Source organism: Amblyraja radiata, chromosome 7, assembly GCF_010909765.2.
Source record: "Amblyraja radiata isolate CabotCenter1 chromosome 7, sAmbRad1.1.pri, whole genome shotgun sequence".
Lineage (NCBI taxonomy): Eukaryota > Metazoa > Chordata > Chondrichthyes > Rajiformes > Rajidae > Amblyraja > Amblyraja radiata.
The window spans coordinates 38007555-38024103 of NC_045962.1; the positions used below are offsets into that span (position 1 = coordinate 38007555).

General features: G+C 43.1%; 1 protein-coding gene across 1 annotated transcript in view; it reads right to left on the reverse strand.

Moving 5' to 3' along the window:
• Positions 1–16549, reverse strand: part of lss (lanosterol synthase) — a 62083-nt gene that overhangs the window by 9248 nt on the left and 36286 nt on the right. The window contains exons 14-19 of the mRNA XM_033024215.1: positions 15503–15553; positions 14252–14401; positions 11751–11847; positions 7471–7576; positions 7278–7343; positions 123–203 (exon numbers count right to left, since the gene is read on the reverse strand). Of these exons, the coding sequence (XP_032880106.1) occupies positions 123–203; positions 7278–7343; positions 7471–7576; positions 11751–11847; positions 14252–14401; positions 15503–15553 (551 nt within the window). The remainder of the gene's footprint in view (positions 1–122; positions 204–7277; positions 7344–7470; positions 7577–11750; positions 11848–14251; positions 14402–15502; positions 15554–16549) is intronic.

Sequence of the window (16549 nt, forward strand, 5' to 3'; positions counted from 1 at the left end):
GCGTAAGAATTTCTTCATTCTAATGCTGGTACATATGACAATAAAGCACTTTTAACTCGATCTAATGCTTACAATTCTCTTTTAACACTGAACAAATCAGGATGCCTTAGCTTGAAACTCACCCTTTCTGATACGTATGCCCCATGCAGGCAAAGGCCTCCAGGGCAAACCATGTCCCATAAGTGAAACACACTCCCCAGCTCCTGTGAAAGAAAGGAAGGTTTTATTTCTGTAGCATCTCAACAATGTCAGGACATTCCATTGCACTTTCAACCAATCAAACACTTCTGAAAATCCAATCGGTGCCCAAATGTAGCAAACGTGCCCAAATGAGCTGCCAATTTTCACACAGCAACTAGCACTGACATGCACAACCAGACTATCACATTCAGTAAGTAAACGTGAAAATGAAAGTCTCTTTTATGAACAACTTCTCTTTTGACTCCTCTCACTTTCTTCGTTAAAAATGCAGCCATGGGCACTCGCATTGGCCCCAGTTATGCCTGCCTCTTTGTTGGTTATGTCGAACAGTCCTTGTTCCAAACATACCCCAGCATCCCCTAACACTTTCTCTGCTACAACAACTGTATTGGGGCTGCCTCCATGTAGAACTCTTTGATTTTATTACTACCTACTTCCACCCTGCCCAAAAACAAAATCTGTCATGACACCAAGTAAACTGTCTTCATCTACTATGGAGTCTTTAATCAGTGTAAAATGGGAAATAACATATCTCCAACAGTGCAATGCTCAATTAATGCTTCAATGCAGGTCAAACATGGGACAGGAAGCTCTCTTTGTTTGATTGCTTACAATGCCATTTTGGTTTATAAATAGTACATGGTATGTGTGCACACTTGCCACAATACATTTTAAAAACATTAATATTCATAACATTTGCCAGATTACATCTATTCTGTACAGTATGTGGCACACAGGAATAGCAAATAGCCCAAGGATATTTATCATGGGTTCCCGCCTGCAGTGTGCGATAGCAGGAGGACTGTCACTGAAGGATTTCCACAGCTTGTGTGGCAGCTGCACCACATGCCAGTCTGTCCTTCAGCGCATGTTCCTGCACCCTGGAATGTGTCAGGCTACAGCAATCGTCTATGCAGAGAAATAGCAGGTGGCTATCTGGCGCCTTCTGCCTGCTCCACCATTCAAAAATGATCATGCCTGATTTACTGTTACCTTAGCATCACTTTCCTGCACTAACCTCATATCCCTTGATTTCCTTAACATCCAAATAACTCTCAATCTGCATCTTTAAATACCTAATATCTGAGCCTCAGACCTCTTGGGTGGAGCATTCCAAAGATGCCTGACCCTCTGATGGAGATGGTCTTCCCCATCTCGATCCTGATTGGCTGAGCCCTCATTTATAAAACTTGCAAATATTTAATACAATACAAACATGCTTCTAGTTATCTTGGCCAAAGCAAACATGAACTCTTCATCTACCTGCTCATGCCCTATCTTATTTTTGTATGTTTTACTAAGAAACTGGAAAAGCAAGTTCAGGGAGAGCAAGTTGATAATTTTCCAGCAGCACCGGCGTTTGCCAGTGTCCCTGAGAACAGTCCATAATGTGCAGATCTGTGTTTATGCAGCTGTAATGTGATGAATGTCGACAAAGACCATTGCTTTACTTTCCACACCATTTTGGCAACTGCATATTATAAAAATATTATAAGGGCGGCACAATGGCATAGTGGTAGAGTTGCTGCCTTACAACGCCAGGGATATGGGTTCGATCCCGTGTACGGAATTTGTACGTTCTCCCCATGACCTTCATGGGTTTTCTTCGAGATCTTCGATTTCCTCCCACACTCCAAAGATGTACAGGTATGTAAGTAAATTGGCTTGTGTAGGATTGTGTTAATATGCGAGGATCGTTGGTCTGCGCGGACCAGGTGGGCCGAAGGGCTTGTTTCCGCGCTGTATCTCTAAACTAAACTAAATATCGATGATGGTCTAGTCCTCTTCACCGCCATTAAGGACAGAATGTCAGGCTTCACTGTGCAATGATGGATCAGACTGTGAGGGCCTCGCAACAAGGGAAGCTTTGGTGTTTTAGGAACATCATATAATCTGGAATACTGAGCATCTTGTCCTAGTCACCCTGGCGTCATGTATTCATAATAGCCACAAGATTATACTCATATGGTGCGAGATGTACTACCAATGCATCCATTTTATTGCAAATGCTATGCGCTTTCAAATATAGACCATTGTTGCAAATTTCTTCCTACAGTATTTACTGAGTCCACACGGAATTTTGGTAACCCGAGTTGTCGGTCAGACTAGTTCTATGTTATCCCACTATCCCATCCATTCCCTACACACTAGGGACAATTTTTCAGATGCCAAGTATCCTACAAACCCATACGTCTTTGGGATATGGGAGGAAACCAAAGCACCCAGAGGAAACATATAGTCATCGGGAGAACATGCAAATTCCACACAGACAGCACCCGAGGTCAGGATCGAACCTGGGTCTCTGGCCCTGTGAGGCAGCAGCTCTACCAGTTGTGCCACTGTGCTGTCCTAATGGGTGGAATGGAACTCCTGAGGGGAAAATGGGGATGAAAGAGGAATGGGGACTCGGGAAGGGGAGATAGGTGTAAGAAGGAGGTGAAAGGAACAGGATGATGGCGGAATAAATATGTGACCACCAGGGCTGGAAGAGAAGATGGAGTAGTGAGGGAGGGGTGGGGGATGTGAATTGAAGTTGGAAAATTTAATGTTCGCACCATTGGGTTGTAGGCTAGCTAAGCAGAATATACAGTTCTCATTTCTTTCTTATAAATACCTGATAACCAGGTTTGTGTCCACATTGAAGAGAGATCACTGCATCCACATTTTCATTTTAACTCTGCGCTCCACCCAAGTTTTTGTACAATACTCCACAACTCTTCTAAACCATACTCCCCGCACCTCTGGATGATCCGTCCCAATGAAGAATGGGACAAAGAACCCTTGGGCCAAGTAACATAGCCTCACCTTTGCTGCGATTAACTCTGCTCCTGAGGTAAGCTCAAATCTGTCACAGCTGTTCATCAATGGGAAAATGGTGACATTGTCCATAAACAGAGAGGCTTCGAACAGACTTGACTTGCTGCCAATAACGTTGGACAGAATCTTCCACTTGATGTTAAATAATGGGATGGGGGTGTCAATTTCTGATCTCTTCTATATGCTGGAACACAAGGACAATTATGCCCTTTCTCATGGATTTTGACGTCTGATGTTCAATGTCTGCCACACACTTTCCAACAAGACTAAACCCATCAAACTTAAATGTCATTTTTTCTGCCAGATTCAGTGTCCTTCCAGCATTTGTCAACTGTGCTTAACTGTGTTCCATCTAATTATGTCTCTAAATGTTATACAGCTTATGGATAACGACAGGCTGGTGCACGTTAAAGTTCTAAATTGGGATAAGGTCAACTTTGAAAATAATTGAAAAGAGCTTGCAAAAGTTGATTGGAGCAGTTTGTTTGCTGGCAAAATAACACCCAGAGAGTGGGAATCAAAATAGTGACAGTTCTAGATATGCATGTCCCTATTACAGTGAAAGGCAAGACAAGTAGGAGTATGAAACCCTGGATGAAAATAGAAATTGAGGATCTGGTCAGGCAAAAGGAGGCATGGGTCAGCTATAGGCAGCTGGGATCAAAAGTGTGACAGCAGGGCATTAGATAGCTTTGGATTAAAGAGTGATTAAAGATAATTCAAAGAGATTTTGTAAGTATATTAAGGATAAAAGTAAAACTAAGAGAAAAGGATCCATTAGAAACAAAAATGTGTGAAACCGTTTTACTGTGGAGAAAAACATGAAGACTAGGGAACGGTGTTAGAACCTGAAGTCATATGAAGGTAGATTAAACTCTCAGGGCTGATCAGATATATTCAAGGACATTGTGTGAAACTAGAAAATAAATTGCAAGAGTCCTGACTGAGATCTAGGAATAAAGATAGCGGAGTCAGGGGATATGGGGAGAAGGCAAGAACGGGGTACTGATTGGGGATGATCAGCCATGATCACATTGAATGGCGGTGCTGGCTCGAAGGGCCGAATGGCCTAATCCTGCACCTATTGTCTATTCATTGGACACAGGTTGAGGTGTTGGAAGACTAGAGGGTGGCTAATGTAATGCCTCTATTTAAGAAAGGCTGCAAAGAAAAACCTGAACTATAGACTAGTGAGCCCAACATCTGCAAATATAAAGTTATTGGAGAGGATTCTAAGCGATGAGATATGCATTTGGAAAGAAAGGGGTTGATTAGCGATAGTCAGCATGGCTTTACACATGGGAGATCGTGTCTCACAAATACAATTGAACTTTTTGAAGAAGTAATCAAGAGTTAGTGTACTCCAGCAAAACCTTTGATAAGGTTCTGCATAGTAGGCTGCTCTGGAAGATCGCATGCGATCCAGGGAGAGCTAGCTAACTGGATATAGAATTGTATTGATTGTAGGAACCCAAGAGTGATAGTTGTTTTCAGGCTGGAGGCTGCTGACAAATGGGTGCCTCAGGGGTCTGCATTGAGCTCATTGCTGTTTATCATCTACATCAACAATTTTGATGAGAATGTACGTCATGATTTGTGAATTTAGAGATGACCCTGATAGATAAGTGTGGTGTTGCATTTTGGTAAGTCAAACCAGGGCAGGACCTTCATCGTGAATAGTTGGGCCATGGGGAATGTTGCAGAACAGAAAGAGCTAGGAGTACAAGACCAAAGTTCCTGAAAGTGGCATCACAGGTAGGTAGGGTAGTGAAGAAGACATTTGGCATCAGGGCCGGTTTTAAGCCGATTTGACCGATTGCTCCCAATTGGGCCCCGCGCCTAGGGGGGCCCCGCACTAATGTTCCGTACTTCGTATGGAAATACGAATTCTCTTTGTTAACTAAAGTTTTTTTTAATTCGCCATCCGGATTTTTTTTTTAAACGAACATGTATAACCAAAGATCTTCTAGCAGAGCTCCACTATAGGATCTTTGTGTATAACAACCGCTGCACGGCCATCAGACACAAACGATGTGTTAACTAGTACTGTTAGCACTTCTTATCAGCAAGTACTTAACTCGTTGTTATACAATCATGTCATCAATGCATCCATCCGCCTTCCTCAGTAAATGTTATTGTGTTTTGAACAAGTATTAATAACGTCGTGTTCCTTTGAATAAAATTCACGCGGCGTCATTAATACTTGTTTAAAACACAATTACATGTAGATGTAATGTAGATCGATGACACGTTGAGAATTTCTTTAAACTCACCATCATGAGTGAGGGCCCCGGAGCGCGAGAAGGGGCTTCTTCCTGGTGTGCAGGTTAGTCATTCACCTACCGACCCACGTTGTGTCTCTTTGTGTTTTGCTCTCTCCCTCCCTCTCTCCCTCTCCCGCTCCCCATCTCGTCTCTCTCTAGCTCTCTCACACTGTCGCCTCGGCATTCCCGGAATCATTGACGTTTTGCGGTAGACAAAAATGCTGGAGAAACCCAGCGGGTGAGGCAGCCGCCTGGCCCGCTGAGTTCCTCCAGCACTCTGTGTTTTTTGTTTGGCTCTGAAGTTGAAGGTGGCTCAACGGGACGCGCAAGGGCTCTGGGGAGAGGGTTGCGTTTCTGGTCGAGACCTTTCTTCAGACAATCACAACTAATCTCACCGACGAGAGTTCAGTTTAGTCTGAAGAAGGGTCTTCTCTCTAAAGTCGCTGCGCTGCCTGTCCTGCAGAGTTACTCCAGCTTTATGTCTATCTTCAATTTCAGAGAAATACAATTTCTCACGGGGGGCTTATAACGTCTCTAAACCCCTCTGGGACCCTCTGAACACCTCTAAAACTCCTCTAGCCCCCCTATTTCCCTCTATTCCCCTCTAAACAATTGTAAACACACCTGAACCCATCTGAAGCCCTCTAAACATCTCTAAACCGTTTAAACCCCTCTAAACTAGGAGGCTGCAAGGTGACTTGGATAGGCTGGGTGAGTGGGCAAATGCATGGGAGATGCAGTATAATGTGGATAAATGTGAGGTTATCCACTTTGGTGGCAAAAACAGGAAAGTAGACTATTATCTGAATTGTGGCCGATTAGGAAAAGGGGAGATGCAACGAGATGCAACAAAAAATGCTCACGGCAGACCAAACGTGTTAAACAGAAATTGGTCAGATATTGAGCTTTACACAGTGAGAAATCATGTGAAATAAGCACTGAATTTAATTTTAAATGAATGTACCTGCATGTTATACTGTTTAGTTTGGAGATACCACCAGATAGTCTGGTTGATACAACCAGATTAGTTTGGAGATACAACCAGATTAGTTTGGAGATACAACCAGATTAGTTTGGAGATACAACCAGATAGTCCACTGAGTTCGCACCGACCAGCGATTTTTGTTACAGATTTGACAAATTTATTTGGCGGCCAATCAAACGCTGTCTCTAAGGGGGTTGCATCCAATCACCAACCAGCTTGCCTTAAAATTCCCGAAACTACACGAAATATAAACATACATAAATTTTTACTTTTCTAGAGTAGGGGCCCCGCCATCAGTTTTCTAATTGGGCCCCGCAATTCCTAGCACCGGCCCTGTTTGGCATGCTGGCCTTCATCTGTCAGGGAACTGAATATTGAAGTTGGTACATTATGTTACAGCTGTCACATAATTGAAGACATATTATATAAATAGAACCGCTTGGATTGTGACTTTTATATAGGCTAGGTAATTTGCAAAAGAAAAGCTTAAGGTTTTCCTGAACTGAAATAAAGTGCAAACAGCCACATACACACAGGCAAAGATGCTGGCCTTCGTCTGTCAGGGAACTGAATATTGAAGTTGGTACATTATGTTACAGCGGTCACATAATGACTTTGCTGAGACCGCACTTGGAGTATTGTGTGCATTTTGCTCACCCTGTTAAAGGAAAGGTGCCATTAAGCTTGAGTGAGTGCAACGATTTATGAGGATATTGCCCAAATCGAGAACCTGAGAACCCATAGGGAGAGATTGGGCATGCTTGGACATTAATCCTTGGAGCGCAGGGGGCTGTGGAGTGATCTTATAGAGGTGCATAAAATCATGAGGGGAATCAAGAAATAGGGGACAATGCTTTAAGGTGAGAGGGGAAAGCTTTAATAGGAACCTCGATTGTAACAGTAACACAGAGGGTGGTGGGTATAGGAATCTCGAGTGTAACAGTAACACAGAGGGTGGTGGGTATAGGGAATGAGCTGTCAGATGAAGATGACACACAGGATACACTTACCCTTCCCATGATCCATCCGAGTTCTGCATCTTGCGGCAGTATTTCAGACCCTTTTCCAATGTATCTCTGAAAGGACAAGATTAACCTATTATAGAAACCAGTTTCATTTCTGTTATCTAGTTCACATCAATGAACTGTGATACTGTCCAAACTGAGGGTCATCCTGTGAGTACTAGCTGTCTAATGTACTCACTGGATCTCACTCGCTCTGTGATGTGAGAATTTCTCTTGGAAATGCTTCAGTGCCTGCATTACTGCAGATGTGCATTCAACATATGTGTAGTCAATCATTATGTCACCTGCATAGAGGAAAAGAAAAACTGTGAATAATGGAGACTTTCAATCATGGTTCAACACTCTTGACTGCAACAGCCATGATCAGCAAAACAAAGTGCTGGAGAAACTCAGCAGGTCAGGAGAGAATAGTCGAACGATAATCAGGCTGGACTATACATCTTCAAAATGAAGAAAGATTCCAACCTGAAACCCAACCCTTATCGAAGGCCTTGCTAAAGTCTATATAGACTATGTCTACTGCCCTGACATCCATCTTGTTTATTTCTTTAAAAAAATCAAAATCGTGAGACACCATCTCCCATGTACAAAACCATGCTAGGCATCCTAAATCAACCCCTGTTATAGAAGAGATTCAATATCCTGGCAAATGAATCATTGTGGGACCTGCTGGTATCCTCACAGGGCATTAAAACAGGTAGTAAGTAATTGCAGGTATTCTAATCACCATTAACTAAAACTCTTCTGAATCAGGAATTGTTCCATTGAAAACTGTAACAAGGGCTCGTAATGTCAGTCTATTTGCTTAATGTCATCTAAGGCCCACTACCAGAATCAGTACAGGCTGATTATCTTATTAAAAGATGACCAGTTTTCATGGATTTATAAATGGCCTGAATGTACATAGATCACTGGGCTCTTTTCTAGGGCAGACAGGATCTGTACATGGAGGATGGGGGTAGAGCACCAATATCCTCACAGGGAAGTGTGCTCATGTTACATGGGAGGATATGAACTGGAAATGGCAGGTGGTTGAGAATCAGAGCAATACGTCAGCAAATGGAGGAATTGTGGCAAAGGTAGAAGTTAGGCCATGTAAGTTGAAAGGAAAGACAGGCAGGGCCAGATCAATTAACATAGTGGGGTGAATAGACTGAAGTGTATTTATTTTAATGCAAGGATTATTACGAATAAGACAGATGGACTTAGAATCTGGATTCGTATTGGCTATAACCTTACAGTACGGCTACAATGTTTTAGCCATTAGGAAAATGATTCAGAGAAGGACAGGAATGGCAGCTCAAAATTCCAGGGTGTAACTTTTTTCACACATAACAATGAAGGATGTAGAGAAGGTAGGGGAACAAGACTACTAACCAGGGAGAATGTCACAGCTGCATTTAAAAAGGACATTTTCCCTGATTGCAGCTCTAAGTAAGATTGATTAGAAAGAGAGGAGGCTGAATATATTTAATTGAGCTGCATGGCCTACTCAAAGCACACCAAAATTCCCTTCCCCCATAACAGAGCAGTCGAAAGCAGTGTGAATATATTTAAAGCAATTGGCAATAAGAGGAGAGATGAGATTTTATTCCACCCACCTAGAGAATGTGGGGTCTTGAACTTGCACCCTGCAAGGTAGGTAGAGGTATAAACACAAACCATATTTAAACAGTACTTGGATGAGCTTTTGAAGGGCTGTGACGTGCGGGATTAGCTCTAACATGTTAGCAACACCCATGATAATTGTATATGGAAAAGAGGAAAACCATCCTTCTGTGGGTGACAATGACCATAAACCTTCATAACTGCAAATCATGCAAATGGATTATAACCCCTCAAGTCCACCAATAACTAACCAATATATAATGGAGTGTAAACAAGTTTTCAAGTGCAGCTTATGAAAATTTCAACAAGGTCCCTTCAAACTTTTAAATGGAGGACCATAGCCATGGGGATAAAGGCAGGGTCATTTTAAACATTCAGAGCACACTTCTAGGAGGGTAGTGGAGTCTAAAGCCCAGAAAAGACTGAAAAAACTTTGAATCTCAGCTGGGATGAGACTATTTCAGTTATTTCAAGCCACAGGTAAGGGCAAGAAGATCTTTACGCATCGACATGAGACTTAGAAGAGCTAGGGGTTAGGAACATAAAGTATTTTTTATCTATCTTTTTCTCTCTCTATAATTTCAGATATAGGCGATGGTGATAAATGAAGGTTATGAATATAGGCTCCAGTTGATAGAAAGAGGATCTCAATATCTCTTACATCATGTCAGCTATACAGCATAGAATAGCCTTTCTGCTAACAAGTATGCACTGACCATAAAGAACCTATTTGCACTAAAGCCACTTTATTCTCCCATATACCCATCAACTCCCCCTCAGATTCTACGACTCGCACACCAGGGCAATTAATGTATTAACCTGCATGATTTGTGGAATAAACTTTCATGGGCAGTCAAGGAAGTACTGCGGGGATTTCTCCACCATGGGGATGAGTGGCTGATTAACTTTGCTGGATGAGACAGACCAAAGTTTAAAGTTGGTAAGTGATCTTCAGTTTTACTTTAACAGAATGCTACATTCCTCTTCTCCTGCTCTTTTCTCAGAGAAGAATAACACTGGATTAACACTCACGCTACAAACCAAAGCCTGCTTTGTTTGAAGTCATTAGTGACTCAATAGGTCTGGTTATTTTGAAATAACGCGATGTGGACTAAAAATCTGGGCCAGCAGCTCTACCAGCTATTGAGCAATTTTTCTACTGTGTTGCCTTTCTCAAACTGTTTCTAGTGGGGACATGCAAGGTACTGATTACCAACTGTGGTTGACAAAAAATGTCATGCACCCCAGACAACAATCCCGCGAAGTTCGCGCGCGATTTCATGCGCACGCACAGCCGTCTGGAGCGCGTGACATCATTTGAAGATGGACACAAAATGCAGGAGTAACTCAGTGGGACCGGCAGCATTTCTGGAGAGAAGCAATGGGTGCTGTTTCGTGTCGAGACTCTTCTTCAGTCTGAAAGAAGGGTCTTGACCCGAAACGTCACCCATTGCTTCTCTCCAGAGATGCTGCCAGTCCCGCTGAGTTACTACAGCATTTTGTGTCTATCTTCAATTTTCTTGGCCCGGCTCTGGGAGTTGGAGTGGGGGCGGATCCGGACCGCAACAGCCGTGAGCCCCAGGCCGAGTTTGGCGATCGTTTACCTGCTTCTGCTGCTGTTGGAGGTGAGACGCTGCGTCGCACCAGGGTATTGGGCCTGTCCCACTTTGACCGTCAGTTACGCGACAGGCCGTTGGCGCACAAAGATTTTGTTCGCTACAAAAATTGTCGCGCACAACTCCATACCCCTCCATGCTTCTCAGTGGAACCGGCCCCGCACGGCCACACGATGCCCGTGCACCTCAACGCGACGACGAGGGCGTGTAATTTGCGTGCCAAGGACACATAAGTGGGACAGGCCCTTTACCATTAGTTACACACAAGGAAAAGGTCCTCTGCTGTGAGGAAAGTAGTTCCTAAATGTCCTCTAAAAAGTATAGATTGAAGAAAGCTGTGTCTTTACTGATACCATAGATTTAGAGCAGATTCTTAACTGAATTCAGTGTGCACATATTCAATTTACCTGATTACACAGCGCTTATATGATGTTTAATATATAGTTTATAACTGTATCAATTAGGACATTTCAGTACATTCTGGGTGTAGTGCAAGCCCTTATCCTCAATGGAACATATTGCAACACTTCTTTATTGGACTCCAATCCAAAATCAAATTACTCCAGTTAGACATGACAAGATCAGTTTTATGCGACAGGTCTAGCAGAGGTTAGGTCTCAGGTGATGTCCTGGTGCGGCCTGCCCTGCCTTTGGAATGTCCCATCAAATTTTGACTGAATTTGGAGCCAGAGCTATGCTCTCTAGTCCTGATAATATTCTTAACAGTTTAAATGCCCTTGAATTCCAGACACCATAGAAAAATATTAAAAGTGAAATCAATGACTGAAAAATTAAAAATGTTTAAAATATTTAAATAGTAAACTTAAATACTCAATTTAAAACAGTAAAATAAAATAATTGAGGAAAATTATTATTTTTGTTGCCTGCTATCTGGAATTCCCAGTGAAATTAGTGGCGTATCGAAAATCAGGCCAAGTACTGCTGGATAAATTCAGAGCGACTGAGCAGACCCATTCAACTCCATGTGCAGTGGCGATGCAGTGCATGTTACTTCACCTACTTCCGTCTGCCATGAGTGACAACACATGTGCCCAGAACTGAGACTTCCTGAAAAGTTAAACTGCAGAACAACCACAACATTTACTTCCTCAATTTGATGCGCACAATGTTCAAAGACAAAATAAGGTGCAACAACCAAGATGAAAATGAGGAAATATTAGTTAATATATTTTATATATAAAAGCAATGGGCTTTTAAAGAATTGGAAATTTACCAAAAACCTCTGATGGGTTCAGGAGCTCCAAGAGACGCCCTCCACGCTTCGTTTCGTAGGTGGCAAATCCTCCATCTGGATTTCTCATGTTGAGCAGCTACAATGGAAGGAGAGGTATTCAGTGAGGTGCAGTTTGTTCCTCAACTTTTCTGGAACAAAAGCTAAAGCTGAAAATGTACTTATGCCTTTTTGGATGGAATGTGGGGAGGGAGTCAAAAATCAATTGAGAATACAGTACAATAAACTCTACTGATCCTACTGATAATGGCATCAAGATCCCAACAATAATTTTGCAAGGATAATGGTGAACGTTCAGAGGACAGGCAAGTCAATAGGATGGGCGATGGAAGACACATTTAACAAAGGTATAAGTAAGGAGCGTGATGGAACATACTCCATTTGCCTGGATGAGTGAAACTCCAATCATAATTCAGAAGCTCCAAGATTCGCAACGACCCACTTGAATGGCACCATATCCATTACCCGAACCTTTGCAGTTTTACTAACTCCAAAAGTGCACCGCAGTTATTCATTTAGGTTACTCTGACATCATCGCATTTGGAAATCAGTGACAGGGTTGGTCAAAGTCAGCATGGATTTATGAAGGGGAAATCTTGTGGAATTTTTTGAGGATGGATAAGGGATAACCTGTGGATGTGGTGTGTCTGGACTTTCAAACAGCCTTTGACAAGAGATTAGTATGCAAAATTAGAGCACATGGTATTGGGAGTAGGGTATTGACATGGATAGAGAACTGGTTGGCAGACAGGAAGCAAAGAGATGGAATTAATTAGTCCTTTTCAGAATGGCAGGCAGTAACTAGTGGGGTGCAACAAAGTTCGGTGCTGGGACCCCAGTTATTTAGATATATATTAACAATTTAGACGAGGGAATTAAATGTAACATCTCTAAATTTGCGGATGACACAAAGCTGGATGGCAGTGTGAGCTGCGAGGAGAATGCTTTGAGGCTGCAGGGTAACTTGGATAGATTGGGTGAGTAGGCAGATGCATGGCAGATGCGGTATAATGTGGATAAATGTGAGGTTATCCTCTTTGGTGACAAGAACAGGAAGGCAGATTATCTTCTGAGTGGTCTCAGATTAGGAAAAGGGGAGGTGCAACAAGACCTGGGTGTGCTTGTACATCAGTCACTGAAAGTAAGCATGCAGGTACAGCAGGCAGTGAAGAAAGCTAATGGCATGTTGGCCTTCACAGCACGAGGGCCCTGATGAGACGACACCTGGAGTATTGTGTGCAGTTTTGGTCTCCTAATTTGAGGAAGGACGTTCTTGCTATTGAAGGAGTGCAGCGTAGGTTCACCAGGTTAGTTCCAGGGATGGCAGGACTGACCTATGAAATAATCGCCTGACACAATTTATTTTCTCAATGTGGTGTGAGCCTTGCCTCAGAAAGCGGACTTTAAGAAAGTTGGATTAACCATGATCACATTGATAAACAGAGCAGGATTAAGAGGCCGAGGGATCTATTCTTATGTTCTTTTTTAACAGATATCAGAAATCGTCAAAACTTTCGACTAAGTGAATAATGAGAGATGTTTTGATGGATTGGTGGATCAATGCCTAAGGAGACAAGGTGGATTGCAAAACATTATCATCACCCAGTAGAAACAAGGAACTGCAGCTGCTAGTTTATATTAAAAGACACAGTGCTGGAGTAACTCAGCGGGTCAGGCAGGACGGTGGGAGAGAGAAAACTGGAAAAGAGGAGGGGCAGGACAAAACCTGGCAAGTACTAGGTGGATACAGGTGAGGGAGTAGATAGGCAAATGGTTGGATAAAGGCCAGAGATGAAAAGATAAAAGACCTGGCACCAAAGGATTTAAAAGTTGTGGATTGAGAAGCTTGAGGAAGGAATGTAAATGGAAGGAGAGGGTGAGAAATAGGTGCAAGTCCAGGTGGGGCACATGGGAGGGGGTTGGTAGTTACCTAAAATTGGCAATTTCAATGCTTTTACCATTGCACTATTAGCTACCTAAGGGGAATATGTGATGCTGTTCCTCTAGTTTGCATGTGGCCTCACCCTGGCAATGGAGGAGGCCAGAACAGAAAGGTAAGTATGGGAAGAAGAGTTAAACTGGTTAGCAATTGGGAGATCCCGTATGCTTTGGCGCACCCAGCGCAAGTGTTCAGCGAAACGGTCAGTCTATCCTCGGTCTTGCTGATGTACAGGAGGCCATTAAATGATCTCAATCAGAAAGTCGCTACTTGAAATGTTTGCGAAATTGGATTCAATCATTTCTTTCAACTGGAAAATTGTATTGAATGTCGATTTTCAAAAATCCTGGGGTCTGGAAAGGAGCTGAAAAAGCGGAGTTACTCCAGGACTGTGTGTCCTTCTGTGTATAACCAGCATATGCAGTTCTGTTTCTACAAAGTAGATCAGACTGGCATACAGCTGACACAGCCTCAATGGGCCAAACGGTCTCTTTCTGTAAAGAGATAATTATGATCCTCTGATGGCATTACATCTGTAACTTACCACATTGACAGCGTCAAATAGTCGCTCGTCAGAAATGTTCTCCGTTATGAAGGGACACTTTTCCTGCAGCAACATTATTGACTTCAAGCCTTCTGCTGTACAATCCGCAACAATCCAGCCACAGTCACGGGTACTAAACGAGAAACCACCCTGCAAAATCCAGCACCAGTAAAATTACAGTGTGTACTCATTCTGAAGTGGGATTAGTATAGATTGGCATGATGGTTTGCTTTGCTTCTAAGCTATACAACTCAAGGACCATTTCCCCCCTCAGGTTCCATCTGTCCTTCATTTTTCCCTATGTTTCCCATTATTACTGTATTTATTTATCAGATTCTAGCCGTACCATTCGGTCCCTTTTATCATCCTCTCGGAGCTGTCTCCACGTTCAACCCCCCCACCCCATCTGTCCTTCATTCCTCATACCTACCTGGTCCACCCATCTACCTATTATCCCCTTTCACCTGTCGCCCTCTCCTCTTCAAACCGGTAATCTTCCCTTTCTACTCCCAGTCCTGATGCAGGGTCTTGACCTGATGCATCAACAATTCCTCTCCTGCACAGATGTTGCTTGATCAGCTGAGTTCCTCTAGCAGTTTGTTTTTTTGCTCTATGACTCCAAATACCCCCTTCATAAAACTAACGCAAACCATAAAAAAGCACTGGAGGCACAAGTAGCAACTCATTCCCCTCCCCCCCCCCCCCCCCCCCCCCCTCTCCACTACTAGCGGCATATTTTATTTCTGCAACTTGCTGGCTTTGTCCCTCAGCTGCAACACTTGTGCTCGATCCGCCATGATCAACTAGATCTCACCATTTTAACCATTAACCAGTTGCTAACCATTTTCACTCCCCTTCCTATAACGAATGTTCTGTCCTGAGCCTCCTCCATTGCCAGTGAGGCCACACGCAAATTGGAGGGACAGCACCTCATATTCCGTTTAGGCAGCCTACAACCCACCAGTTTTGTCCACATCTTTAGCACTATCTCCAGCAAGCCTTCAAATATTCCCTTTGCAATCTCTAGCTCTCTCCTGGAAAAACACCTGGATAATTCCTTACACGAAGTGTCCTATAAAAATACAAATTCTTCTTCACTGCCAGTGCTTAGACTTCTGAGAGAGAAGGTGCATAATATTTTTAAGTGGGGGTAAAGTAAAACCATTATCCATCTCAACTTAAGTACAAATCATATGAGAATGAGTCTTGGCCAGAAAGAACATGGCAATGTTTGTGAATCAACATTCTCACCTTATTCATCTGACGGTAATACTTGTCATAATCAGGAGGATTGTCACGGACCTGAAAGAAAACAGCAGCAAATTTAGGCTGGAAGTCTCCTCTACTTTTATCTTTCTCTTCTCTTAGCTTGGGTTCTCTCTCCCATTTTAAAGGGCAGAGTTCATCAGAAATCGCAATTCATATTTACGTTTTCATATAGCTGTACACCAACAGTTGAGGTAAGGCAGTTGGCAGCAGGGAGGGGGATGGATACAGGTGATTAGACTGAGGAAGGGGCAGGAGATTAGGAGAAATCTGGGAAGGAAGTGAGGATTGGGATAGGAGAAAGCAACAGAATTTGACTCTAATTTAGCTCCAACTCCATTGACAAGTTTGCAGCTGACACCACTGTGGTAGGCTGGATCATGAACACCGAGACGGAATACAGGAAGGATATAGAGAACTTAATAACATGGTATCAGGACAATAAGTTCTCCCGCAATGTTAGCAAGATGAAGGAGTTAATTATTGACTTTAGGAAGTGTGGTAGAGTATCTGCCCCAATCAGCATCAAAGGCGTCGAAGTAGAAATAGCTGAGTGCTTCAAATTCAATAGACAATAGACAATATGTGCAGGAGTAGGCCATTCGGCCCTTCGAGCCAGCACCGCCATTCAATGAGATCATGGCTGATCATCCCCAATCAGTACCCCGTTCCTGCCTTCACCTCGTATCCCCTGACTCCGCTATCTTTAAGAGCCCTATCTAGCTCTCTCTTGAAAGTATCCAGAGAACCGGCCTCCACTGCCCTCTGAAGCAGAGAATTCCAGACTCACAACTCTCTGTGAGAAAAAGTGTTTCCTCGTCTCCGTTCTAAATGGCTTACCCCTTATTCTTAAACTGTGGCCCCTGGTTCTGGATGCCCCCAACATCGGGAACATGCTTCCTGCCTCTAGCATGTCCAAACCCTTAACAATCTTATATGTTTCAATAAGATATCCTCTCATCCTTCTAAACTCCAGAGTGTACAAGCCCAGCCGCTCCATTCTCTCAGCATATGACAGTCCCGCCATCCCGG